Source organism: Colossoma macropomum, unplaced genomic scaffold, assembly GCF_904425465.1.
Source record: "Colossoma macropomum unplaced genomic scaffold, Colossoma_macropomum, whole genome shotgun sequence".
NCBI classification, from domain to species: Eukaryota; Metazoa; Chordata; class Actinopteri; order Characiformes; family Serrasalmidae; genus Colossoma; species Colossoma macropomum.
In genome coordinates, this window is record NW_023494785.1 from 18,036,764 (window position 1) to 18,064,132 (window position 27,369).

A 27,369-nucleotide genomic window follows, 5' to 3' on the forward strand; every position below is an offset into this window, starting at 1 on the left:
ATTGCCCACCCTAGAGTCTAGACCTCAACATCACTGAATGTGTTTGGGATTACTTAGATTGTGAGAAGCAGAAAATGAACCCAACTTTTAAGAATGAACCTTGGAGTTATGCAGATTTCTTTGAAAAACTGAATGCAAGTCTCCCCTGAAAAAATGAAGCTATAACAAAATGTGAACACACTAAATACTGAAAAATCTGACATTGTATTTTTAGCTATTGAGCTTTCTATATAATTTTCTGTCTAATGTTTCATGTTTTTTTTCCTAATGTTGAAAATAATAATAATAATAAATAATAATAATGATAATAATAATAATAACAACAAGTTAATAATAACGACTTGTACTTAATTACCATTTTGACAGAAAATTAGGTAAATGAAGGGTGAACTCTAAGGGACAATTTCTTTTTCAATAAAAAAAAAAATCACTCAAAAAGTCTGAGTAGGTTTTATAAAATGAATGTATGGATATTTTACTGTTAAAATATCTAACATATATTGTTTCAAATATAGTTGTTAATGTGCTATGGTTTTACCTTCATATTCAAATTTAAATTACAAATCAGTTACAAATAAGTAAATTGTGGTTACAGAGGTATACGTATGTACAGGACAAATTTAAATTAATCTACTGATAACATCCGAGTGTCATCTTCATCATGTTCCCCCCCTTATATTTAGCCTCTCAATTCAGCCAATAACCAGAATATCTGTGATGAATCCATTTGTTATAATGAAGTAAAGTCCCACAAGGCAATAAACAAACAAGGAACAAATACGCAAAGTCTTAAGTTACATACAGCTACATTTAAGTCAGTGAGAATCTCTTTGAGAATCTACTCCAGAATGTCAGACTTAAATATGGTCATCTTAACTGATGGTGGAGGTCCTGACATTGCAGATGATTCAGCTTAGCAGCTTCAACTCATGTAAAAGCTGCTATAGCTGCAGACAGGCACAAATGAATGCAGAAGCTTGTTTTGTATTATTCAGGACAAACCATGCTCGAGAAGTATTTTTCTCCTGAAAACGTAGAGGGGTAAAAGTCAAAGTAATTCAAAACCGGATTATTCAAGTACAAGAACTGTAATGACAGGACATTTTTGTGAAGGAAAAAGCAATATTGTAAAAAAATGCAGTTTGTGGAGCGTAAACAGTAAGATGACCTTCTGCTGGTGACGGCTTTTATAGTGTTAACACAAGAGTTCCAGTCTCACAAATCAGGAAGAGCACTCTATGCCCAACCGGAGCAGCAACTTGTAAATCAAAGATTGAGAGCTCAGGATGTGGCATAATTCTGCCTGCTCTCCAAAAGTGAGAGCGAGTGAGCATCGGTGGACCTATTGTTTTCTCTCTCTCTCTCTTTCAATTCTGCACAAAATAAACTGCTGATAAAAGCAATAATTTCAGGGCACGGTGTTATTTAAAGAGAGCAGTTAAATGTTTAATGCGATTAGGCCAAGTGGGTAACCTACTTTAGCATCAAACATGCAGCTCGGCGGCCTGTTCTTTCACACCCAGAGTGAGAGCAAAATCCCATGACAAAGAAAACAACAAATCCACAGCGAACAATATGAAACTGTACCACGAAAAGCAGATTTTTACAGTTTGTTATTCTGTTTATAGCTATGAATCTAAAAATAGGGGTAAACAAAAACAAGCCACACATTACAATTTACACAATATGCAAATAATCTTGCATGATGACTGATGCATCTTTTATTGAAATACGGTGTCTAAAAATATGTACACTTTTTAAAAATTCATAAAAAGTAATTCAGTTTCATGGTTTCAAGACTTGAGAATTTTAATATCGTAAACAAACTGTAGATATCAGCTTTAGACGCATAAAGACATTAAAAAGGAAAAGGAAAGAATCTGGGATTTACTGGGGTACATTATTTAACTTCACATTGGTATGTTAGCAATGGGTCAATCAGTTCAGGATCCACCTGTAAGGTCAAATACTTTAAACTATCAAAGGCAATTGTGGATAAAACCTACATCCAAACAAACATATGAATGAAACCACAAAACTAATAACATCCAAAAGATAATAAAGCCATGAAGGGTTTCTATTCCATTCACATTAATTCTTTTATTGTCAAATCTAAAAACCCAATAGTGCATTTAGTGCTTATGTCAAACAGAATCAAAAATAGTATTATAAAATATTTGCCACTTTTTCACAAGTTCTGCGAACTGCATAGAAAAAAAGGCAATCTCATAGCAGTAGAGGATAAGAGAAATAATGGGTCCTTTACAAATCTTTGTCCCTGGTCAGTTGATAATAAGGCACAGCTGAGTTCATACTGTGGCAGTGGTACTGGAGCATTTGGACTGCAAGGTAAACACTCGTCTTTGGTCATCGTGGTTTGGCTAAATGCATCATGGGAGATTAGGATTCGTCTCTGTCTCCTCCTTCACTGGCCTCAGTCCTCTGAGACAGCAGGAATGACTCCCACACTGCCAGACACTGCAAGAGAACACACATTTAGAATGACAGCAGCATCAAGTCTCCATCTCTGCCTCTCTCCCCAGTCTGCACCTATGGACTTTCGTCTGGGTTCGTTGTTTCCCTCATCAATAAAGGCCCCCTGACTCCAGAGTAATAGGAGGCCATTTTGAAGGCTGCCATGAGGGCTGACACACGGCAACTTTCAATTTAGCACCCAATTTCATTCACAAGCTGCGGCTGAGCGTAGGCTCGCGCGCCATTTATGTGTCACTTGCCAGGCTCTAGATTAATGTCCTCCTCGCTCTCAGGTCCAAACACCCCCCCAACAGCCCACACAACTTGCCTGGCACTTGAGAGTCTGTGTCGTGGTTGGCACACCAGAGGCATGCTCACTGTGGCCGACTGCCTGTCAAAAGCACTTAATCAGGATGGCACTTCACTAGATGAGCTCTGACCTTTTTGAAGCACTCCAGATGAGAGCACAAAAAAACTTGCCGGACCACAGTTATAAATAGCTGTAGCAAAAGGCTATATCTCACTGACCACAATGAACATAATGTGGCCAGATTTGGGTAAACCTAGGTCCATGTAGAAGCGTCTGTCCATTTAGCAGCCACCGTGGCAAAAGAGTGGAAAATGCAAATTTTTTCCACTCATACTAGACCAGACTCCTCTCTCTTTGAATATAGTGGGAGCTATAAACCAAAAACTGAAAGCTGTAAAGAAATTCCATCAATTTATCAAAATTTCTGCATAATTAAAAGGTTAAGATGTAAAGTCATTCAGAGTGGTTTGATGTGAAATGCTCTGCTCTAGAGAAATTTTACCAAGTCTGAACTGTTCACAGTGGTGGTGATAGGAACCAGACTAAAGAGTTTAAAGCCTCTAAAAGCTACCTTACATGAAATGCTTAAAAATATGCTGTCTGACGTCTAAGACATTGTTTTGTGAAAGTTTTGAGTTTTGGCCTAAAACCTTTTTTTCCTTGCACCACCACTGTAAAGAAACCCGAGTCAGTAAGCTTGTCTACAATAAACCTTTTCTCATCAAATCATTCCTAATGTTTACATCTCAATCATTGAATTAAGCAGCACCACTGAAAAAAATGGTGGAATTTCCCTTTAATGTTTCAAAAACATATTTGAAATCTTAGGTAAAATCTGACAAAAGTCCCATGAATATTTTGTAGCTCCAATATAACATATATAACATACAAAAAGATTTTTTTCAGTCTATTCTTGGTACTGCTAATACACACATTGAGGGAAGGCTTTTTCTACTTGCAGCTTAACCAAGCAGACAGATTTTTTTACTGAATGGCTTGCTTTTCCCAGTAAACAGACCCCATGTTGAGCATTGTTTTTTAACCAGTGAACGATCTCCTCCTCCTTTATATTGTCTCTGGATAAAGCACCGTTTCAGCCATGAGAACATTTAAAGCTAAGAAAACTGTAGAAAAGTTTGACAATGTTTGAGTTCATTATTAGGACATGCCAGGGGTGAGGTATGAATGGCAGAGTTATGGAAGCATGTAAAAAGGTATCATATCTACAAGCTCCTCCCCGCTCTGAGCTGTCTGTGTAGACATCTGACTCAGCAAGACTAGAATATTAATGTGTGTAGAGGAGAGACAGCTCAGTATACCTGCCAGAAAAGACAACATGAAAGAGAGCATGTTGGCTGACCGCTCCTACCCCCCCAACATAATTTACAACCAATCAGACAATGAGCAGGCAATAGTAAGTAGGCAAGTCAGAGTTGAAGAACACACTTTCACATTTCTCTTCCGAAACTGGAGGATGGAAGCGTAATACATACTAAAGCGCTCAGTCAGTGAGTGATTTGTCTGAGTGATTTTCCCATTTGTGTTGGAGAAACTCAAATAAACTCTTTCCCCTCAAAACAGGCTGAATTGTCACAGCAGACATTATACACTGCATACAAAAAGACTGCAAGGTAGGCTCAAGGACAGTGTGTTTGATTCACCATCTTGAGGGTAAAAGCACAATACAGAGCTGTGGAAGTGGGTGGGGTGGCAGACTGTCCCCTCACTCTTTTGTTTTCTGGAAATGATTGCTTACTTATGACTGACCCTGGCTTTGGGCAGTGGGGTCACTGAGGCTGGAGAAGACCATAGACTGAGCTGATGGACACTGCTCTATTTGCTAGCCGGCTATGTTACACTTTGGTGAGCAGACATCAAAAAGGAACACTTGACTAAGATCGCACAAGGCAGAAGAAAGAAGTTAAACTGAAAGGCAGACACAGGTGAAAGAAAGGTCTGCAGCAAGACAAGACAGTGAGGTAAAATGTAGGGCTGCCGCTATTGATTATATTATGAACTGAGCTATTTCCACTGGTTATTTGACAATTATTTCTTTAACAAAAATGTAATAAAACTAGGGATGTAAATAATTAACAAATTACTATTAAGTGACAAATAAACAACTTTCTTGGGTTGAAAAATTATTAATTTAACTTCATTTCTGATAAACAACAGTTCTATCTGAATAGGTGAATTTGTCATTCATATTGAGCAGTGTTTTTGAATTGTGAACATGAGAGCATGATCGGTTCTGCAAGACAGGCCTACTAAAAAATGAACCGTGCAGCTAAAAATATTGCTGTTTCAGAGCAGCATATGAGAGGACAATAGTACTACTTCAGCCACGTACCATAGCAAAGCAAAGATTCTCGATAAGATAACTACATCGTCCATGTTCTCCAAGAGAAAGTGTGCAAGGTGTGCAAAATTATAGAGAAGGATATGGTGCACAGCAACAGCTTTCTATTTTCTGTAGCCCATTTTTGTATATTACAGTCATTTTGTCAACTTTTTAGTATTTGGTCATATAATCATGAACATATTATAGTTGTCAGTCAGTCCATGTTTTAACAAAGTGTTTCAGGTCATTTACTTTATATACATGCTTATGCCCCACCTATCAGCACTACCTTCCGCAGCCCGTACAAGGAACATTTATTAATTGTTTGGCGCATTAATACAGAATTCAGTTTATGTGTGCATTAAAAAGAGTGCGTACATCAAGTATTTTACAATGGCTTAGAATGTAACTCGGTCAGTCAGCTTTTAGGTCTGGAAGTTCCTGTTTTCTAATTGATATTTTGATGGGCTGGGTCCTTGATTTTGGGCTTTAATGATTTAATGGCTGGCTAATGACAGTTGGTCATTTGTTAAAAGATTGTGCCAAGATTCGCATCCCTAATTAAAATATTTTACAAAAAACCCTCATAAACATAAGTGAGAATAAGGTTCTTACTGTAAGAGAGACCAAGAGAAATTACAATATGCATCATCATGCAAATTACCAACTAATCACTCCAGATTCATATAGAAGGTACATTTTAATTAATTAGTTCTTTTTAAATGGAGTATTCAAGTTTAATTGAGTATTCATGATAACCCTAGGAAAACTGAATGCAAATAAAAATCATACTGAATTTCTTAGTTGTGTGGCATCTACTAATAAACCACATGACCCATCTTTTAAATTCAGTGATTTTTTTTCCACAAAGCACTGCACAGAGGGGAACCATAGGTGCAATACAGTGGCAACCACTAAAAGAAGACAAAAAAATACTGGTGAGAACATAGAGCGAGCACTGAGTGACACGTCTGCAGAGGCAATAAATTGGCTAAAGCGTCTTGGCTCATTGATGAGGCTGTCAATACTCCCTAATATGGTGGGCTGATATTGTAAGTTCAGAGGCATTTGTTCCTGTTGAGATGGAATGGGGGAAAGTAGTGTGGCTTAACATTGTATCGGACACACTGTTGCCGCAGGCTTCAGTGGACACTGCTGGAGAAGCCTCAGCTGTGATTAGGAGGCCCATTATAAGGTTGAGGGCCTGGCCCCATTAACCAGCAATTCTCTGCCTCAGCTTCAGCTGTTGGAGCGGATGTGCAGGTAAACAGAGCTAATCAGGGAACGATACAGGCAGCACAGAGCAAATAATCAGCCAGTCTCAGTCTCAGGATGGGCATGCTTACAAACATTGGCTTAGAACGCATGACTTAGGAGAGGCTCGGGTTCAACTTCAGCTACTTCAAAGTGCATGAAGAGAGGAGGAGGAAACAAACTTCTCTGCACTGCAGTCAACAATGGCACTGCTACTCAAGATAACAGTGAGAAGTGTCTAATTCAAAGGGGAAACATCCAGTGTAAAGGGCTCCTACACTGAATAAATGAAAACCTAACATCAACCCCTGCTGCGCCGCATGCCTCATAAGGGATGTTTCTGAGGCAATGTTTGGAAACCTCGAAAAAGCTTGGCTCTGTCTTATTTAAGTCCAACATTTAATGACGAGATCCTTGTCTTCCCCATCTCTGAGCAACATCCTTGTTGCTATGGCGTCTCCATGGCAATCCTCTGAACTTGCCATCTTACAGTGTATGCCTGCTGTGCCCACAGTGTTGTATAGGCTACCATGCAAATGCCTCTAAAAATTACAATATCAGCCCACGCAGGAAGACAGGGTTAGACTGGGGATCTTCACCTTACACATTCAGCTTATATATAAAGATGCATACTTTCTGATTACAATATATTCAAAACTCCCCTCGTAACCATTTAATTATAGGTTCTGTCTTACATGAAGCATCTCAGCTCACTGACATTATGCTTTACCTCCTTAAACTTAGCCCCGTTATATACACCGATCAGGCATAACATTATGACCACCTCCTTGTTTCTACGCTCATTGTCCATTTTATCAGCTCCACTTACTATATAGGTGCACTTTATAGTTCTACAATTACAGACTGTAGTCCATCTGTTTCTCTGCATACTTTGTTAGCCCCCCTTTACCCTGTTCTTCAGTGGTCAGGACCCCCATGGACCCTCACAGTGCAGGTGGATCATTCTCAGCACTGCAGTAACACTGACGTGGTGGTGGTGTGTTAGTGTGTGTTGTGCTGGTCTGAGTGGATCAGACACAGCAGCGCTGCTGGAGTTTTTAAACACCTCAGTGTCACTGCTGGACTGAGAATAGTCCACCAACCAAAAATATCCAGCCAACAGCGTCCTGTGGGCAGCGTCCCGTGGGCACTGCTGAAGGACTAGTGGATGACCAACACAAACTGTGCAGCAGCAGATGAGCTATCGTCTCTGGCTTTACATCTACAAGGTGGACTGACAAGGTAGGAGTGTCCAATAGAGTGGACAGTGAGTGGACACAGCGTTTAAAAACTCCAGCAGCACTGCTATGTCTGATCCACTCGTACCAGCTCAACACACACTAACACACCACCACCACCATGTCAGTGTTACTGCAGTGCTGAGAATAATGAACCACCCAAATAGTACCTGCACTGTGAGGGTCCTTGGGGGTCCTGACCACTGAAGAACAGGGTAAAAGGTGGCTAACAAAGTATGCAGAGAAACAGATGGACAGTCTGTACTTGTAGAACTACAAAGTGCACCTATATAGTAAGTGGAGCTGATAAAATGGACAATGAGTGTAGAAACAAGGAGGTGGTCATAATGTTATGCCTGATCGGTATAAATCCAAAAGCTGAGTTACCAGTCCCATTTTACAAATGGGCTTATTTGTAAACATAATAAAATGAAATGTAAACACAATACAAAATAAGCATTTTAAAATGAAAACAATCTGACTTTGTAGTCTAAACAGACGCTGCAAACTTGCAAACTCTGCACATCTTGTTGCGTCTTCACCTCCGTTCAGTTTTCCTTCTCTCTGAGCGTTTCTCCTGTTTCCTTTCTTCATTGCATTGGCAAACCCATCCCACATATGCTCTATTTTCACCCCCTCATTCTTAATCTACATTCTCTCTCTGAGTATGCAGTACTGCGGGGTATTGTCTGCTATAGGGGGCGCAGTGGAGCACTCTCCCTTAGGTCCTGTCAGTACCCATGGCCTTCATCCCCAGTCTCAGAGGAGGGTTTTCATCCCCTTGCCTCACCTTATTGAGGTCATTCTGATGTGCATTAATCATTTAGAGGACCTGGGGCAGCTACAGGCACACAACCGTCCCCCATCACCACCTGCATGCCAAACTCTGGAGCTAGAACTCTAATGCACAGTCCCTATCCTCAGCTTCATTCACCTCTTTTTAGCACACTTTAATGCAGCAACTCATCATGGGACCAAATCTCACACTTCTCTGAACTGTCCACTTAAGCCTGTAGGAGCTCGTTTCCCACCTCTTGTGGAGTCTCTCCCTCTTTCTCTCTCTCAGTTTCTTCTCCATTTTCACCTCACTCACCTGCTTGCTTTTTTTTCTTTGATATTAAACAAAAATGAGCCTTAGCCTGGAGGTTACAACAAACACAATAATATGAGGAATGGGCTTGTCTTGATTCAAATCTTGCCTTGGCCTTCTCTGCTAGGAACCTGCAATAACAGATGAATGACCCAGAGGTGTTTCATTTAGAACAGCTGGAGCAATTAGTATGCTTTCTTGTTTTTCCCCTCAAATGTACACAGCAATAACAGACTGGCCTTCAGCAGAGTGATGCCTACCAATAAAAGAGATGAGAAACAGAAATCAAGGTGTATGAGCTGGGAAACTGTTCTCGTCTGACTGTCTGTCTTTCGTTGGCTCTGTTGCTGTGTATTACTTAAAGCCAACAGCTCTTTCCTTCTAGCCTTCTGCTTTCTGAATGAATCCTTAGAGCAAGGTTGCTCATCCTGATCCAAGAAGAGTCGTAACATCTATAAGCATTCATTCCAACACCCCACCACACCATATGGATCCATCTCTGTAACAAATTAAGAAAGCTACAGGCATGTGTGTAAATCAGTGACCATGCTTCATTTATTTAATTTCCAGTCAAAACTGTAATTAAGTACAAGTTATTCATTTGTCAGGAGATCTTTCTGAGGAGATTAGATCGAACAAACTTCTTGCATAAGGAATTCGAGTCAAAGGAAAATAAGTAGAAAAAAACAAGAGCTTCCAAAACTGGAGTTCAAGAAATAAAGACAAAAGATATAGAGAATATGGAACACCTAACAACCATTCAAGACCTGGCAGACCATCAGAACTGTCAGCACCAGATAAACAGTATACTTAAAACATTTTGTCTTTGTGAGATCTTTGAAAAATCAAGGTTGTAAATGATGTGTAGCTGTCAAGAAGCTGTTGCTAAGAAAATGAAATGAACAAAAAACAAGAAAGTCTGCAAACCAACCGAAGAAGCTGCTGGTGTTTTTAGAAAAATGGACTGGCCGTCCCAGTGTCCAGACCTCAACATTACTGAATGTGTTTGGGATTACTTGGATTGTGAGAAACAGAAAATTCAACCAATTTCTAAGACTGAACTTTAGAGAGTGTGGAAAAATATCCCTGCAGATTTCTTTGAAAAACTGAAAGCAGGTCTCCCAAAATGAATGGAAGCTATGACAAGGTGATAAGGTGGACACAGGAAATACTGGAAAAAACAAAATTATATTCAGTTGCTGAGGTTTCTATTTAATTTTCTGTTAAATATGCTGTCACTCCCCCAAAAAGGTCTCTTCAGTCTTTTTTTTCCCATTTTTCCAACATCAGCTGCTGTCCTTTACATTGTATCAAAATTGAATGGACCAATAGAAATTGTTAAAAATTACTTGAAAAAAATCTCATTACATTCACTTACATTAAAAGTGAAGATTGTTTTTTTTTGCTTTCTTCTGTAAAGTTACCATTTTGTTTATTTTATTTTTTTGGACAGCAACTATATGTTTTCTCATTTTTTTGATTTTAAAAACATGATAACTTGTACTTAATGACTGTAATTAGTAAACTCTCTTGTGGTGCATGATTGGAACACATACTTGTAGACACTGCTGCTCTGCTGAGAATGCAAGCTCTAGAATACAGTGAATGTGTGATATTCTCACTTGCTATAATTACACATCTTCTCTAGTTCTATGAAAGCACAGGTTGGCCTCAAGGGGCTATGGAAGCAGTGAGAGTGATGATGCATCACAAACTCTATAAACATCCGACATCTCTCGCCAAAGTCCCTGAACGCCCCTCCCTCATCCGCAAAGGCCAGTTCCACTTTCCAGACTGTATTGCACCATCAGTGCTTGGGTCACGATTTCTGATTCAACTCTGAGGCATGAAGGAGAGAGCTACAGGGAGCAAATAAAAAGAGAGTGCACCTATCTAATGCCATCCATCATAATACCTCACCCCTCCAAACCTTTTTAACTGGAAATATCAGCCTATCTTTATAGCCTCGGAGGAACATTACTTATAGTAAACTGTCAGTGGGTATACAATGAAATACTACCACCCTCTACTGGCAAATGCCCAAAGCGGAGATGCAAATGACTGCAGGCAGAAAGCCACGTACATCCATCAGACAGTCTTTGTAAGTGATTCAAAGCCTTCAACCTGGTGGCAAATGGTGAGTATAATTCAAAAAACTTTACAATTACATACAGACATATTTTTAACTTGCCCAATATATTTTTATGGTGCAGTTCTCAGCAGTTAAAGTTTTTCAGAAGAAATAACCAAGTAGATTAGACTGATTCACTGTTCTCCAAAATAGGACATGAACGGACACTGCTCACCTTTTCGTAGTATTCCACGTTCTTCTCTGCTGTGCTGGTGAAGGCTGCTCTCAGGTCGGCCCTCATGCTCTTCTGCCAGCGGCTCCAGTCCCCCTTCAGCGTGTTATTGGCCCACTCCAGCTTGTCCTCAAGCTTATCAATCTCCTCCTTCAACTGCCCATGCACACAGTCACACCATCACATAACATATCCAGCGCACACCCACACTGCTTCCCTCCAAAAGCCTGCCAAGTCGCATCTGCTGGTGACATCATGCTTGATGTAAAAGTCCAGCTTATCCCTTCATTCACAAACCAGTCAGTTGAAATAGGGACATTTTCAGAGTGTTGTAAAACCCTTTCATTATTGAGTGCGCTGCTATTAAATTTTTGTTCAATTTTAATTTGGAATGATGCATATGGTCAGTTCTATTGAACGTGTAGAGACGGCTTGACTCAGTGTAATTACGATAATTTGTTCCTTGGCACATTCTCAGCTCTGTATTTAAGTAAGGCTGCCTCAGCCACTGTACCAATGACACAAGCTCAGGCTCCACTTTTTCCCCACTGGTAACTCTTTATGTGCACTTAACACCAGTTTGTTATAGTGTAATAGTTTGTTAATGACTGTTAATGATTATCTAATAGTTACATATGCATTAATAAATGGCAAATATTAACCATTTAGTTAATGACATGAATAATCAATCATTATTTGAGTTTTGGACAACTAAGACTTAATTACAGCTTGCTAATAATGATTTAGTTATTTGATACTCATAACCTAAAAAACTTCGACTATTAAGCATTTACTTGGTTGTATAAAAATCATAATTATAAATGAATTGCCTGTCCTGTTTTAAATGATTAAGTATTTAATTACTATCTTGTTTGTGATGCTCATTATTAAGTGGTTAATGTATAGTTTTTACACATTAACAATCTTTCATTAATTGGACTCATATTATAACACTGTAACTTTGTAATATATTTATACTGTATTACTTATTACATGTGAATATAATACATTTATGAAGAACATTTACTTGTTTTCATTATTTCTGTCACTATGTAAATGGTTAATCATTTCAACTGCAGCACTTAAAAGTAAGAATTACACAACTGTAAACTATCATTAACAAACTATTAGATAATTACTGCTATTTAAGGAGGGCCTGTTATTATAAAGTGTCATCATGCAGTCTTAAATTACAGTGCAACGGACCCCCTGTTACTGCACCACCACTGATCTGACCACCTCATCAAGGTGGTTCCTAACGACTCGTCTTTATCAAACAGCTTGCTTTGTGAGCAAGTGTTCTCTTGGGTCCAATTGGCTTCCGATAACACAAAAAGTATCATGTCGCACTGAAGCACGAAGCGAAATGATTAGTAAACAGTCTAATCGACGGCTGGGATGCCTAAGGTCTGTGGGGAGGAGTGCATGTCAAATTACTAAGCTGAGACTGGGGGAAAGGGAGCTTTGGAAAACCAGTCGTTTATTGACAGATGAGCTGATGAAGGTCGAGCGTTCTGTGTTTGCTGCCACTTCACCCAGGTGCCTTCTGGAGAGGCGCATGTGCATGTGTCTGTGTGTGTGTGTGTGTACACACTCTGATAATGTGAGTCTGTCTTGTGGAACGGGAGATGGCTTGGGTTGAATGGGGCCGACGAACAGAGGGAGGGAGGCAGTGCTGGTGTGCTCTGTAACTGTCTGGAGCTGCATCTTCCCGGTGACAACCAGGACAGATCATTAGTTACGCTGATTTGCCCTCACTGTTATTACAAGATGCACAGCAGGCACATTAATACTGACAAACACACTAGTTTGCACATGCACACTTAGTCATTAGGATCAAGGTCTCCATTTCATCATTAAAATAGGCTCAAGCCTATTAGAAGTAATGAATCAGAGATAAATCAGGGAATCAGAGAATGCAAGAAGCTCAACCTAATGCTTCATGATGCTCTTTTCTTAACTAAAAGTTCATAAACAGAACCCCATATGCACTGCAGCTTTCTGGTAACATGGAAATGAGAGGTTCAGAGTTTTCCCCATATGCTTACTCTGACCTTTACTGACATCTGCTGGATGGAATATTACATCACACATATTCAGAAGACTAGAGGATTTCATTAAGTGTTAACATGGTCACAGTAAACAGATATTTTCTACAGCTGCTGTTTGTGTAGCTGGGAAACATTATTTCCAGGTTGGGGAATGCAACAAACTGACAAGATTTGAGCACGGCCAGCAACAATACAGACGATGCAGAGGGAAGCATCTAATTGATAGCCACATGCACCCTAATCTCTTTTTCTCCAAGGAGGACCATTATTCTGGCGCACGCAAGAAATACATTTAGAAGATGCATTTGCCATTGCAATGATACCAGCGCAGCCAAAGATAACATGCAGCAGCATGAGCCAGCGCAAGGCCAGCCAGAATGAAAGGGGCTAGGGAATCTACACAAGGATGACACATTCGAGCATTACGGAATACAGTGGTTCATAAGCCTAAACCTTGGGTACTCAGCCCTGAAGGACCAGCGTCCAGCACAGTTTGGTGATTTCTCTGCTCAAACACACTGACTAACTAAGCTGAAATTTATCCGAATCTGTGACAGATAAAACTCAGCCCCTGCAACTTTTATTCACATATTTTGGTCATGCCTCTGTTTGCACAAACCTAAGCGAGGCTTACAGTATTAATAGATCCAGACTCTCTGATTGCTATGTTACTGTAAAACTAGAGTATGCCTAGTTTACAGTGCTGTAGCTTTTACCTGCTGGCTAGTCACCATCTCATCCTGTCAACAAAGTCATTCAAATGGTATGATGAGAAACTCACCACATCAGAATTGGTCACAGTGGTGGTGACAGGAACCAGACATCTGAAGAAATTAATCCCTCTTAAAGCTACCTCACAGAAAGTTTTCCCACAAAGTGAAACATCATTTGAGTTAAAAATTTGGTCTAAAATGTACATTGTTAAACGTACTCATGGTGACAAGGTACAGGCAGGGCGTTGTATGGCAAACACAGTACCCAAAGAAAACCTATTTTTTATGATTTACCACTATTTTACCATTACCAACATTACGTATGAAAAGACACAGGAGACACATGGTCATTTTGAATAGAAAATAAATGGCTATGTTTGCAGTGTAGACATTGCAACACCATCACTGTAAAGAAATCTCAGTATGAATGACTTTGTTTCCATCTCAACAAGTGAATTAAGCAGAAGGTTTGAAAAATGGGTGGACTTCCTCTTTAACTTATGAATATATGTAGCATGCTGAGAGGGAGTGGAGGGTGGAGTGGTTTGGGGAAGAACAGAGATGGTACAGGAAAAGCGTGTTGCTTTATATTCTTTATATGGCAAACTGTACTTAGAGTATTTTGTAATTTATTACTAAATTGAAAAGATAATAAAGAGAGAAAAAAACACAGTCTAAACTCAATAAGTGAGTTGAACAAGGTGTGTCTGAGCGGTGAAATCATTCAACTGTGCTGGACACTGGCTCTTCATGACCAGAAGTGAATACCCACTGGCCCTAAACCATGCTCAAATTCCAGTTCTTTAGAAAACGTTACCAGCTCAAAACAATGAAGCTTACAGAAACAGAAGTGGAAGCTAGTAAAGCCATGCCTAACTGCTGTTACAAAATCAGTACCTCTTTAATCTCTCCTTTATGCTTCTGCTGTTTCTGCTGTCTGATCTCGTCTGGGTCTTTGCCCACCAGGCTGTCCCATGCTAAACTCAGCACCTTAGACTCCTTCATGGACACAACCAGTAGAGGATGACACATCAGATACAACAAGTAAACACAGGTCTGCACTTGACTGTATTAATATCTACACTTTTATTACAGAGACTGACCCTCTAGTGATACAGTTCTGAGAATGTGTCTCTTTCCATCATACTTTCAGAAACATAAAACATATAAGCCAACATTTTTGATTACTTCCCATTTTTGGTTACATAACAAGTCAAAGTGACATTCTGCAGACAAGGATAGATAACAGTGTTTGCATAGGGTTGTATTCAAATTCAACAGGGTTGTGTGGTGATGGTCATGCTATCTGGCATTTGGTGTGTTCTACTCTTAATTTCATATTGAGCAGAGTTAACACCTTTAAAATACTATTCAGTATTATATGCCTGTAGACCACACACAACCTAAAAACATAAAACAGAATCTTTCCATTTCAAGAGTCATACAGCACAGTGGAAGTCATCAGGAACAGTGCTCACCGTCTGTAATTAAATTCTCTAGAGAAAGGTTATTGCTAAGCTGGAGGGGCACCTCCACAACCTTCAAGCACTTCTCCAAAAGGACTCTACCTAATAATGCCCCTTTCCCCTCTCCACAGGGGGATCATTCTTGCACTCATGACATTTGATGGAATTGATGTAAGAAGTCAAAAGCCCAAAAGATTTAAGCATGACATGATTAGCACAGGCTATATTCAACCGTATTTACCGTGTTCTAGCTGAAGTGCATTCAGGCTCAGTGGGACTTCCTCAGCTTTCCTGAGATATTTATATAATCTCACCATATTCCTCTTTAGGCTTAAAATGGATTGCTTTCAAATGAAAGCAGACATGGCTGCTGAAGCAAGGCTTTATTACTAATAATCTTTGAGAAATTGCAAGAGAGCATTGGGTGGATTAAATGGAAAAAGGAAAGAGTCAATATTGCACTCACTGCTTCGCTGTCTGTCTTCTTAGTGGCAAGAGCCTCGTTCTTAGCCTCAAACTCCGCTTGGATGTTGTCTCGTCTCCGAAGTACTGCCTGCGTATTACAAATACCATGATCAATACACCTTAATGAAATATAGGAGTGGATGAAATACATAATAAGCCTTGGTAAAACATAATGCACATTATATTGATCACAGTATTGACCCAAGGTTTATGCCTCCAGTTACAGCACAAATGAGATGAAATGCTAGCACTGTCAAACACAAATTAAACATGGCTTACAAAAGAACACGGCACCGTTTGTTTTATAGAGCAGTCTTGGTTGGGCGCCGGGGGGGGGTTGGTTGGGGCACTAAACAAAACCTAAAACAAGCACTATTTGAGGCTAGGATTATTTAATAATTTCTGTTTTTCTTGATATTTTTTTCAGAAAAAAAACAAGCTATCAATCATGTTCTCTTTACTTAGTCAAGGTGGCAACAATATTGAGTACCTTGAGTGTCTCAGTGCAGAGCACGTATTCGTGTAGGACTGGGAGTAGACTGCTGCTGAGATGCTGGATCTGCTCTTCACTCTCCCTGCAGCATCTGTCCAAGCAACTTGCCATCATCTTCAGAGGCTCTACCAGCTCCTCCTCTGAGCCTGACCACAGAGTGTAGATGGGTCCACACTCCTTCACCTCCTCCAAGTACTCTGGACACAAAGCAGAAAGGATGGAACTTCAGAGTAAGTGAGTCTTAGGCATGGGTATTTTAGCCACTTTTGCTATTTGAATAACTACTTTTACTGACCAGTATTCAAACATCCTAACAAGAAAATATTTTAAATGGTTCTCGTGAGAGAGGACTTGTACCTGACTGTTTAGTTGATTTAGCAATTTATCTTTGTATGTAAAGCAGAACATATTGTTATATGTAGCTCCTTTATATAATGCAGTTTCGCTTAATGTGAGACAGATATTTAATTGCTTGTGTCCTGACATTTTCTACAATTCTATGTCACACATGCAATCAAACACGTCTTAATAAAATTAAGACTACATATAGCCTTATATTTGACTTAGGTATTTTATACTGTACTGATATGATATTTATATGATATTTATATATTCTAAAAACACTCTCATCCCTATTGGGAATACATGAAAGCATACCCTTTTGCTCTTTGATGATTCTTTGGGTGATTTTGTCCATTGAGGTCATCTTCTGACTGAACGCCTCCACGTAGTCCTGAATGGCATTGAACTCCTCTGGCCGGTTTCTGACCCCTCTGACGGTGGCAGCTACAGCTCGCACTGTATCCCCCATCCTGCTCAAGAAACCTGGTCCTTGCTTCTTGTGAGAGGCCAGCTCCTGCAGACAAGATCAAGGTGGAAAGGGAACTGCTGAACACTAACAACATGGAGTTTGCCAGTGCTAGAGACATGAAGTGTCAGTGCAAAAAAAATCAAAAATAATTTCATTATAAAACAAAGTGATGGCACAGTTAAAGTATCCCTAACATAATAATGTAAACATAACAAAATGTGCTGAATAGTAATTCGTAAAATATTTTTTATTTTTTTATTATTGTTATGCCAAAGACTGTACTAAAAATGGCATGAGAGCATCCCTAAACCTTTACGCTTATTCAGAACGCAGAGATACATGAATATGCACGATTACGCACGTTTGTGTATTTGTGCCTCGCCGCCAGGCTTATAAAGCCCAGATCCTTGAAAATCTCTGGCTGTAAGTTATCCTAACATCTAATTAGCATATTTTAGTATACTAGACTGTGACAGGTTCATGTTTATTGTGATGTAAGCTGTGATGCTGTGCCCTACAAATGGTTTTGACAGAAATTATGAGAAAGCTTATGTTTGCAATGAAAAAATGTGAAATCTGCACATTTTACACACATTCCATGTAAACATAATAGGGCATCCAAGGGGAGTTAACTATTTAAAAATTGGAGTGCAAGAGTCGAGGGGATCACTCGTGTGTTATGTCAGATGTTGAGGCATTCACTTGCCACAACAACACATTCCTCTATAATGTAACAAAACAGCAAAGGCTTCTTCTATACTTATCTTGCACTTATCTTACACAGCCTTCAGTGTACCTCCTGTTATCAAAGGCTGATCCTCTTAGAGGAACTGTGAGTGCATGGGAGAATATGAACAGGGGAACAGTGCATATAGTGAAGGTCAGTAATAATCAGATTAGGATGAAGAGGGTAGCTGTAAGAATGATTTTGTGGACTAAAAATCTTTGCTATCTTCAGGAAGGAAGTATAGTTTTATGGAGCTGTTTTATACAGAATTTCCAATTTTATAGACCATATCTGACCGGCCCATCTAAAATGGTTTAGATTATGTTATCTGTCTTTCTGTTTGAAATAGCATCGCTTCCGTGATGTGCCACTGCTGAACATACGGTAACTGTAACTATGTATGTGTGTGTGCGTGTGTGTGTTTGTTTTACCCAGGCTTGTGCGGTGAGAAACACCTTGAAGTCCTCGCTGCATGAGAGAATAGGATGGTCAGCTATTCTGTTGAGAAACTTGTGCAGCGCTTTCTTCCTCGTCTCAATGAAGTCATTATTGAATCTCTCCACCATTCCCTTCATCACAAATTTCTCTGGTAGTGGCTAAAGCAGCACAAATAAGTCATTGCTGTGCATGGCAGTAGAGTATAAAGCACATAACAAACATTTCTGGATTTATCATGCGTGAAGATTCTTCCAGACAGGCAGGCAGGTGTAGTGCATGATACAATTAAGCAACTAACATCCTACCAAGCTCTGCAGCAGACATAAAAATGCCGAGTAGACATTAGTGCAAAAACAGAAGAGAAATTGTTCTAAAGACAAATGCACACGGGTACAGTGATGCAGAAATCACAGGCACTGGTCTACAGAGATGTGGAGTCATTCAGGTCAGTCATTGTTCACTATGTTCCCTACGAGTGGGCGAGTGCATGTGTGGTGCACACCAAGAGGACAGGCACCTTTATCCTATCTATCCTGATGGCAGTGGTCCCTTCCACACTGAAAATGCTCACATCTACAGCGCAAGAAGGGTCACTGAACGGTTTGATGAGTATGAAAATCTTTTGGAAGAATGGTGATTCATCCCTCCAGTACAATGTAAAGACATGTAGAATCTGTAGCAATGCATATTGAAGCCCAACACCTTGCTGACACACTTCATTTTGCCACTTGTCTGTATTTTCACTGTCACGTCCACTCCATTTTTTTTTTACCAGATTTTATGACAGTGATGGCACATAACTTACATATTGAAAGTACACAGTCAAATTGGCTTACTGTGAAAATAAAATACATACATGTCTAGATTCAAGTGTCTAGATTGAAACCTGACAGTTTAAATTACAACTTTTGTATCTGAGAATCTCTAGAGCATACGGAGGGTGGTGTGGAAGTGGGATAAATTTCACCTACAGGAACAATAAGCGTGGGATGAGCCTCCTCCAGCTTGCTTTTTAACCAAAAGAAGTCTTGGTAGCGTCTGCGGACTTCGTACTCGCTAGAGTCAAACTCGCTACGAGTGGTCTGATGTCAGAGAGAGGGATACAAGAAATATCAAGCATTCAGACAGTGCACACAAACAATGCAGGATTATGTGTTCAAATGCTCACTTAGAAAAACGTGGCTGCTGGTGTACCTTGGTCAAAACCCTGTATGTAATAAAAGTCTCGATGGCCGTCACATGGCTCTCAGGGTTATCGACTGTGACAAAAATGTCTTTAGTGTCAGGCTGCTCTTCCTCCTCCTCAAACTTGTACTGATTGACCATAGAGCCAGGGGAGGTCTGCATAGAGGCATTTAAAGAGCTTCCATCCATGAAGTTTGTATCCTAAAGCAAAAACAAGGAAAATAAGCTAAAAATTTATTGCATCTTCAAAAAATGTCAATCTGAGATGGCAATGATCTTCAAAAAATCTAGTAATAAGATATTTTCTTACTTCAAAACTAGGCCTGTCACACTTATTTTCCAGTTAACGACACACTTTTGTTTACATCTCAAAAAATACAATATGAATTGGGGTATTTTGATCAGCTAGTTTGAGATAAATACATGTAAATAATTTTAAAAAACAGAAAATGCATTTATTGAGACAGGTCATGGGTCTTACAAAAACAAGCGCCACCTTCTTACTGGTGCTATGACACCTTCAGGGACTCTGATGAGTAATGTTTTGTTTATTTGATGTTTGTTAATAACCCCTTTAAAGGGCAGTGGTTAGTGATGTGTGTTTATTTGAGCTCGAGCCGTGTCTGTTGTTGTTTGAGTATTGACAGATGCAAGATAGTTAATCATCCAATTTGGTCACTTTAGGGTTGTACTTCAATAGTTACTTTCAACTAACAAATAAGACAATTACTTCACTGCAACTATTTATATGGCAAATCGTCATCAATTTCATGATCATGACAGACCTATTCACAACAAAAGACTGTAAATTGGAATATACAAAACAGCAATCATATAAAGCAGTGCAGCTGAGCTATAAACAATACAAAACACCTGAAATGCCTCATATAAAGCTTTATATAGCATGTCTCAATTTTCAGCTCCCCAAAATAGAATATCAACATCAACATGTCACAGAAGCACAAATAAAATGTGCCAAATCTACACTTATTCTGACAATTATAAATAATGTACTCATTCAACTTTTTTATATAGTTTCACCCTGAAATAATTGATCAATGAACAAACCATTGACAGTAGTTTCTCTGTTTCGAACATATATCTTTTATTTCTTGATACTGTGCTGAAATTGTTCCACCCTTACAAAACATGTAGCTATTCTATGTTAAAGTTTCAGTCAGACTCAGGACAAATGTTTCTTACCATTTCACACCATTATGTCTTATGAGGCATTATAGTACAGAGGCTCCACAGAATCCTTTCTTATTTTCACAAAACCTGTGTCTGTTGTGTATCCAGATCAGAGGCTTTAGGCAACTATTCTCATTTGGCCTTGCAAAAACTTCAGATAACCAGCTCAGATAACTAACCAAAAGAGGAGGCCTGCACAGCCTGGCTGCGCCTCTATGGAGGCTTCCTGTCATAACAAACTCCACTGTTGTCAGCAGAAATTTCAGCTGGTGCTGGAAAAACTAAACAACAACAACACAGCGGCTACTTTTCCGTTTACTCTTTTTCAATCTTTACATAAATGTGTGTTATTAAAAAGAAGAGAAAATGCCACGCGGGGAAGCCTATCTATCACATTCACTTCCACAGTGATCCTATTGTAGCCTCTGTTTGTAGCCATTCTTCAGTCAGTGAGTCACTACAGTCTCTCTACTGATCACGGTGTAAAGCTGGATTTGGATTCACGATTTCTGTTGATTTCTGACCTTTGAAATCCAACATGAGAATATCACAACACAATGACAGACAACATGTTCTTTTGAGTCCCGAAGTAAACAGAGTCGGGCTGTAGACAGTAGTGCCCGTTCATTCCACTGAGCCATGTTATTAGAGCTGAACTGACTGAGAGCTTCCACTTTCAGTCTGGTGTTGAAGTTACTGCTGCTCGTCAGCGACTAATCAAACTCAACTGCTCAATAAAAGTTGGTTTAAGAGATGTTACGTGTCAGTACAGACAGACAGACAGACAGACAGACAGACCACGTAGCAGCAGCAGCCACCACCTCACTATCTCTCGGGTCTCAGAGAGGGGAAACCGTCTTCTGCTCCAACTTTGACCGAAGTATTCTCCTGAATTTACCTTACTGAAGACCTCCAGATCCTCGTCCTCGTCCAGCTCCAACACGGATCCTGAGATGTCGTCCGGGACTGCAGCAGTGGGGCTGCTGCTGTCCACCACAGTCCCGCTCATCATGACTTAATCACTCCTTTCTCTCAGCTAACTTTGCTCTTCATGAAGCAAAGTTTTCCGTGAAAGTGTGAAAGTCGGGCAGAGGCGGCGCACTGCGCAGAAACGGAAATGCCGCGTCAGCTGAATTGGCACGAGAGAGAGAGAGAGAAAGAGAGAAAGAGAGAGAGAGAGAGGGAGAGAGAGAGAGAGAGGGAGAGGCGGGGAGGGGCTAAGGTCATGTTGGGCAGCGCTTTCGCTCAAAGAGAAAACTTTTGTGGACGAACTGGAAATGTAGCCCACAGAAATGTCCAGTCTAATTCATACGCTGCTGTGTGCTGTCTCTGCTTCTGAGGTGGGTTGAGGAGCTCACACACATACTGAAGTCAACGTCTTATTACTGCAATTCAACAACGACTCAGACTGATTTAGAAGTACATTTCTAGCATAGCACACACAGAAGTACCTACCAGCTCAAAACACCACTGAAGTACTAAGTAACTTTCAGAACTGCAGTGGACACACACACTATTTTTTATGAATTTATTGACTAATATAAAAAGCTAAAACTCAAAAGTGAGAGGTCTGTCCCACAGGTGGTATGATAACATCAATATTGACACATTGAGTGCAGGCCAGTCTAATATTTCTTCTTTTGCTGCTAAGCTTTAAAATGAACATTTATTTGTTTGTTTGTTTGTTTGTTTACAACGTTATTTATATAGCTCCTTTCATACATTAAATAAAAGCCAGCATAAGAGGAGAAACACAAAAGGGTAAAACTATAAAACATTGGAAAAAAAGGAAAATAAAAATGTAATAAAAATTCCTAAAAAATATAAAATAAGTATAAAAATAAATAAGTATAAAGGTTGAGATAATGATGAAACATAAAAAAAACAAGACATGCAAAACAAAATGTAAAAATCTAAAAATGTGCAAAATAAAAATGATATTAAAATAAACAATTGCTCATAAAATGTCAAAAAATATGCAAAAATAAAATGAGATAAGTTAAATTAAAGAAGTATGTTTTTACTAAACATACTTTTTTACTTTAACTGAAAATGCACTCTGACTTATAAAAGGTGCCGGTTCATTAATGGCTTCTAAAAACAAATAAAAGGACTTTAAAATGTTTTGTGTATTGAACAGGAAGCCAGTAAAGTGCTTCCAGTGCTGCAGTAATATGGTCATTCTTCCAACTCTTTCTGCTGCACTCTGTATAAGCTGTGGATGGTTTTTACTCTTTTTGGGTATGCCAGAACAAAGCATTAACAGTGATATAAACAGAAAAAATGAAAACACTTCCTTTAGGAAGAACATAAAATAAATACACAGCTAACAACATCAGTGTGAGTGTGCACTATTTCAGGATAGATTTGTTAAAGGGTCAGATCAGATTAATTATTTTTTTCCCACTTTGAAATCCATTCCAGCATTTTCTGCTGATATCAGTGCGATACTGATACCCACTGATACCGTTATGCCGTCGCTAGAGTGCCCAGTTGCAAAGCAGTACAGGTGCTGTAACCAAACGTACCATGAAATGAAACACAAAAAGCAATAAATAAATGTTAAAGGGCCTGTATTCTAACATTTTCTTGTATTTCTTTTTTCTTCTGACGTCCACTAATTACATTTGTGTGGTTTTATGTACCAAAAACGATCATGATTAATTCTTACTTGACCATTTGCCATTTTTATCCCATTTATCATTTATCCCATTTTTGGTACTGTCTTTTTAAGAGTGATATATGTGAATAAGCTCTGTTCTGGTTGGCTGTCTTCTGTAATGCCTTGTTCAAAAAGTACTCAGAACTGAAACACTCTTAATAACTTCAAAGTTAGCGGAGCTAAACTACTGTAAGGCTGAATGATGAATATAAGTGTGTGGGTTATTGTGAAACCACAAAAACAGGATTCCAATGAGCTGTTTTTGTAGAATTTCTATATATGGACTGTACTGACTGGGTAGTGAATGGTACATTTTGAAACTTTATCTGTTTTTACATACTACATCAAACCCCATGATCCATCCAACCAAATCCATCATGGTTTTCCATGATATTTTATATTTTAGCCCTTTGCTTTCCTCACAAGTTTACTTGAAAAGTAAAAGTTATCTTTTAAAAATACTCACCAAAGCACAAATCAGAATTTTTTAAAGCCCAGAAACCAAATAAATGTAGTTCTCAGGAAGAGACCTCAACCAACCTACATTTGATGGCCTGTACTACAGTCTTGTTGTCTTTGTGCGTGCAGTTGATGCTCATCGCCAAAAGATGTCACTGTAGCACAGTCAACAGCAAAACAGGGACATCTGGCACAAAAGTTTTCATGTGGCATGTCTGTCTGTCTGTCTGTCTGTCCATCTGTCTGTCTGCTTTTGTCTGTTGTTCTGGGCTGGATTTCCCAGAAGTATCTTAGCACAAAGACGACTCTGAAATGGTAGAGCGAGCACCACAGTAAACTCTCCCTTCAACAGTTAAGCTCACCTTAACACTAAGATGCTTTTGGGAAACTCGGCTCTGCATGTCTGCATGTCTGTCTGTCGATCTGTCTGTCTGTCTCTGCAGCGAGATAAACAAATAAGTAGAATTAAGTACAGGGAAAAGTAAAAGGGGGGAGATGTTTGATTTAACTTGAACGTTAAGAGTATCAGTTCAGATTTTGTAAAGTACTCTGTATAGACACAGTTATTCATTAATTCAGTAGTCTGACCTGTTTATTATGTACACTGAGATACACAGCGTCTGTATTTTTGTACTGAATGTGTGAATTTATGTTGTTATTTGATGCAGGTCTGGTTTGACAAGTTGTAGGGAATGTAATGTAATGTAATGTAGGTGCCATTGGCCATCATTGCAATGACATTAATGAATGTAGAGGGCAGGTGATCAGAGGCCCTCTAATTAGAAATCGCAGTAGAGCAAATATAAAATATCTTACTGGTATGGACTGTTGATTCCAGCTGAAACTCCCACAAATAAGAAGTCCTTGGAAAGATGCCACTACCACACAGATTGTGTAACCTTTTGCACAAAGCGCAAGCAGCATATCCTTCAACCATTCAGATTAGACAGTATTAGAATAATTCTACAAAGGTCAGTCCTTTACTGTGCTCAACCCAGACTGGTAGAGCACCGAATGCAGAAAAGGTCACAGGCACCACAATCATATTATATTGCTGCCTTTTGATATCATTTGTCTATGAGATTGATTTAAATCTGATGTTAGAACCACTTTTTTCTTTTTTTTTCCTTTTTTTTTGGTCTTATGTCGACCATCCGAGTATGAGTGTGCTGCACTTCAGATATGTGTTCTTGATGGTGGTATTAAAGTGAGAGCTTAGTGTGCTGGGCTTTGATGGAGTGCCAGCATTAGTGGGAGCCATTCAATACAGGGCATTAATTGCTCCTTAATTGTACAAAATGTGAGTGATAAATGGCACCTCGGCAAAAGGCAAAGTCTGCTTTTAAAATTAGGGCCTTAAACAGCTTACTCCAGGATAGTCTCTAAACTTGATTTTGATCCTCATGCTTCTTGGGGCACATCTGAATAAAACGATACATGATTTTAAACCAAAAGCAGTGATTTTCAACTGTAAGTCTCTGATTAATGCTGCAACTCAGACCATGCTCATATTAACATATTATTTGCGTGTTCTTGCCCACTGGATCTGTTCTGCAGTTGAAAAGCATTCCTTGCTTTGATATAAGACTAGGTTTGAGTTTCATATGACTACTTTTAACTGTACAAGAAGCACATAACCATGTAAAAATGTATCTTAAGTGTGTCATTGTGCTCTTTTCTTTTCTTTTCTTTTCTTGCTCACTTATGAGTTTATGAACAAGTCAGCAGCAGCAGGGCAAATGCAAACTCATGACTTCACTCTCTGGAGAACAGAAGAAGCCTGGGACCCAATGCTGCTCTGTGGCACCATTCCAAATCTGCCCCGACAAAAATCCACACAGTGCTGTTCTTCCATCAGTGGTAGTTAATAATTAGATCAGCATTATGCCACAACAATGGCTTACATAGATCAGCTCCTTTCAAATTACATTTCCTTCCTGTCAGGGCCATTAGAGTGGCCGACCAGACCGTCTTTAGAAAATCCCTTATTGCTGCCGTTTCAGAGTGCAGATGCTGGCTAGAGGAGGCAGTTCAGACAATTACGCCTAAAACACGGCCAAATATGCTTCAAACGTGAAATCTTTGTGATTTGGTAAAATTGCTGGCAGGTCTGCAACATCTTGTAATGTAGTGGGGGTTTCGTACCCTGCACAAAGCGCGTAAAACAGCAAATGAAGAAGACTCTGAGAGCCACCTGGAGTGAGTGCAGAAGTGAACAATTAAAAATCAATTTGCTGTCAAAAAGCTTTGCTTTCTAATTAAAACCACATGCAGACTAGCGTCTCTCACTACTGGCGGATGCACAGTTGCAAAGCGCACATTTATTTATTTTCTTCCTCCCCAGACGTGTGCTCTAGTTATTACCTTTTTTTATGATTTTTCATCCTTTCTGCTCTTAGAGATTTCCAGAATTCAGAAGGGAACCATTACATAGGATTTCATATGCATGTAATCATGCACCTAAATGCATTTTAAATGTGACTGCTGCTGAATTCCTACCAGGTGTCCAATCCAGCAACTGTGGCTTGATTATCACCATCATTAGAAGCTTGTACACGTCATATTAATGATCATTTATTACGACACGCTTGTGCTGCTTTCTGCTTTTTTTCTTTCCATTACCAAGCTAATAGTATCTACCCATGCTTTCACTTGGTTTCTACAGAGAGTGTTGTGCCACGTCTTGTACAAAGACTCAGCATCTGCCATCAGCGTGTCTACTTTGGCCATTACATGTTACAATGGCTTCTGAAGGTTTGAAGGTTGGCCAATAACCAACCCTGTTATCAAGTCATCTGCTCATTGGCACTGATGTGCAAAGATGGGACTGAACTAGTGATGAAAGATCTGCTGTCGTTCTTCTGCATGCAGGAGAAAAAAATAAAATCAGAACTGTCTATTAGGCTTCTGAGAATTTCACTGCAATGTTTCCCAGCACCAAAGGAAGAATTCATGCCTTAGGTTTAGAGCACGTTGTGATTCATAGCAGCCAAAGGCAATCAAGGCTGAGTACAGAAATTTCAGCTTTCAGGGAGACGTATTCAGACATATTTCCAATCATAGCGTTGACATTTTCATAACTTTTCCTTTTTTAGTGCCCACGTCTTTCTCTTCAAGACACGGGGGATTTTTCTGTGAGGTTGTGTGTGGTGCGGCATGCATCGTGCTTCCCTCTTGTCTTTATGCACACACCCAGCATCCTACAAGAAGACTGTACAGCGGTCTTAATGACACTGACAGCAGTGCCACACGCCGCTGCCCCGCTCGCCTTCCAAATGTCCCACAACAACCTGCTTTAATGGCATCCTCTAATTAGAATAATAATGATTATCTTGAACTTTCAGTATGTAGACCTCTAACCTGTGAAATCTAATTAAGTCTCCTCCACAAACAAATAAAAAAAGCATTACTAATCAATCAGCCAGAAATAAGATAAATTGGAATAGAGAGGCGAGTGATTGCAGGCTGAGCTGAGGAGATAAGGAAAGTGGAGAACATGCACAAGTGCGTTCAGCGGAATTCCAAATCACTGTGTCGCACACATGCCGAGCATCAGGTGTGGTTGGCGCTGTCTGAGTTCATTGTTCATTTTCTTTCTGTTTTTAAACACGATGCCATGAACATTTGGTAGGGACATTCAGTCATTTTTATCCTTGTAGAAAATGTGAAAAAACAACCCACAGTGGTTACTCTTTTG

At 39.5% G+C, this 27,369-nt stretch overlaps 1 protein-coding gene across 2 annotated transcripts; it reads right to left on the bottom strand.

Moving 5' to 3' along the window:
• Positions 1 to 1,676: 1,676 nt before the first annotated feature.
• Positions 1,677 to 21,668, bottom strand: snx7 (sorting nexin 7). 2 transcript variants are annotated; one of them, XM_036585661.1, is made up of 10 exons: positions 21,450 to 21,668; positions 19,370 to 19,561; positions 19,147 to 19,257; positions 18,169 to 18,333; positions 16,857 to 17,055; positions 16,197 to 16,396; positions 15,708 to 15,794; positions 14,673 to 14,774; positions 11,015 to 11,167; positions 1,677 to 2,478 (listed from the first exon to the last, which is right to left on the bottom strand). In XM_036585661.1, the coding sequence occupies exons 1-10, from the start codon at positions 21,561 to 21,563 to the stop codon at positions 2,401 to 2,403; spliced, it is 1,401 nt and encodes a 466-aa protein (XP_036441554.1). In that variant the 5' UTR covers positions 21,564 to 21,668; the 3' UTR covers positions 1,677 to 2,400. The 2 variants fall into 2 exon arrangements, with proteins under 2 accessions (XP_036441554.1, XP_036441561.1); XM_036585668.1 differs by lacking the exon at positions 14,673 to 14,774.
• Positions 21,669 to 27,369: the final 5,701 nt, after the last annotated feature.

Excerpts from the sequence above, each read along its gene's own strand:
- snx7 (XM_036585661.1), bottom strand. The coding sequence starts at position 21,563 with ATGATGAGCGGGACTGTGGTGGACAGCAGCAGCCCCACTGCTGCAGTC. Across the intron at positions 16,397-16,856 it reads AATCATCAAAGAGCAAAAGG|AGTACTTGGAGGAGGTGAAG; the intron begins GTATGCTTTCAT and ends CTTTGTGTCCAG. Across the intron at positions 2,479-11,014 it reads ACGTGGAATACTACGAAAAG|TGTCTGGCAGTGTGGGAGTC; the intron begins GTGAGCAGTGTC and ends GTTCTCTTGCAG.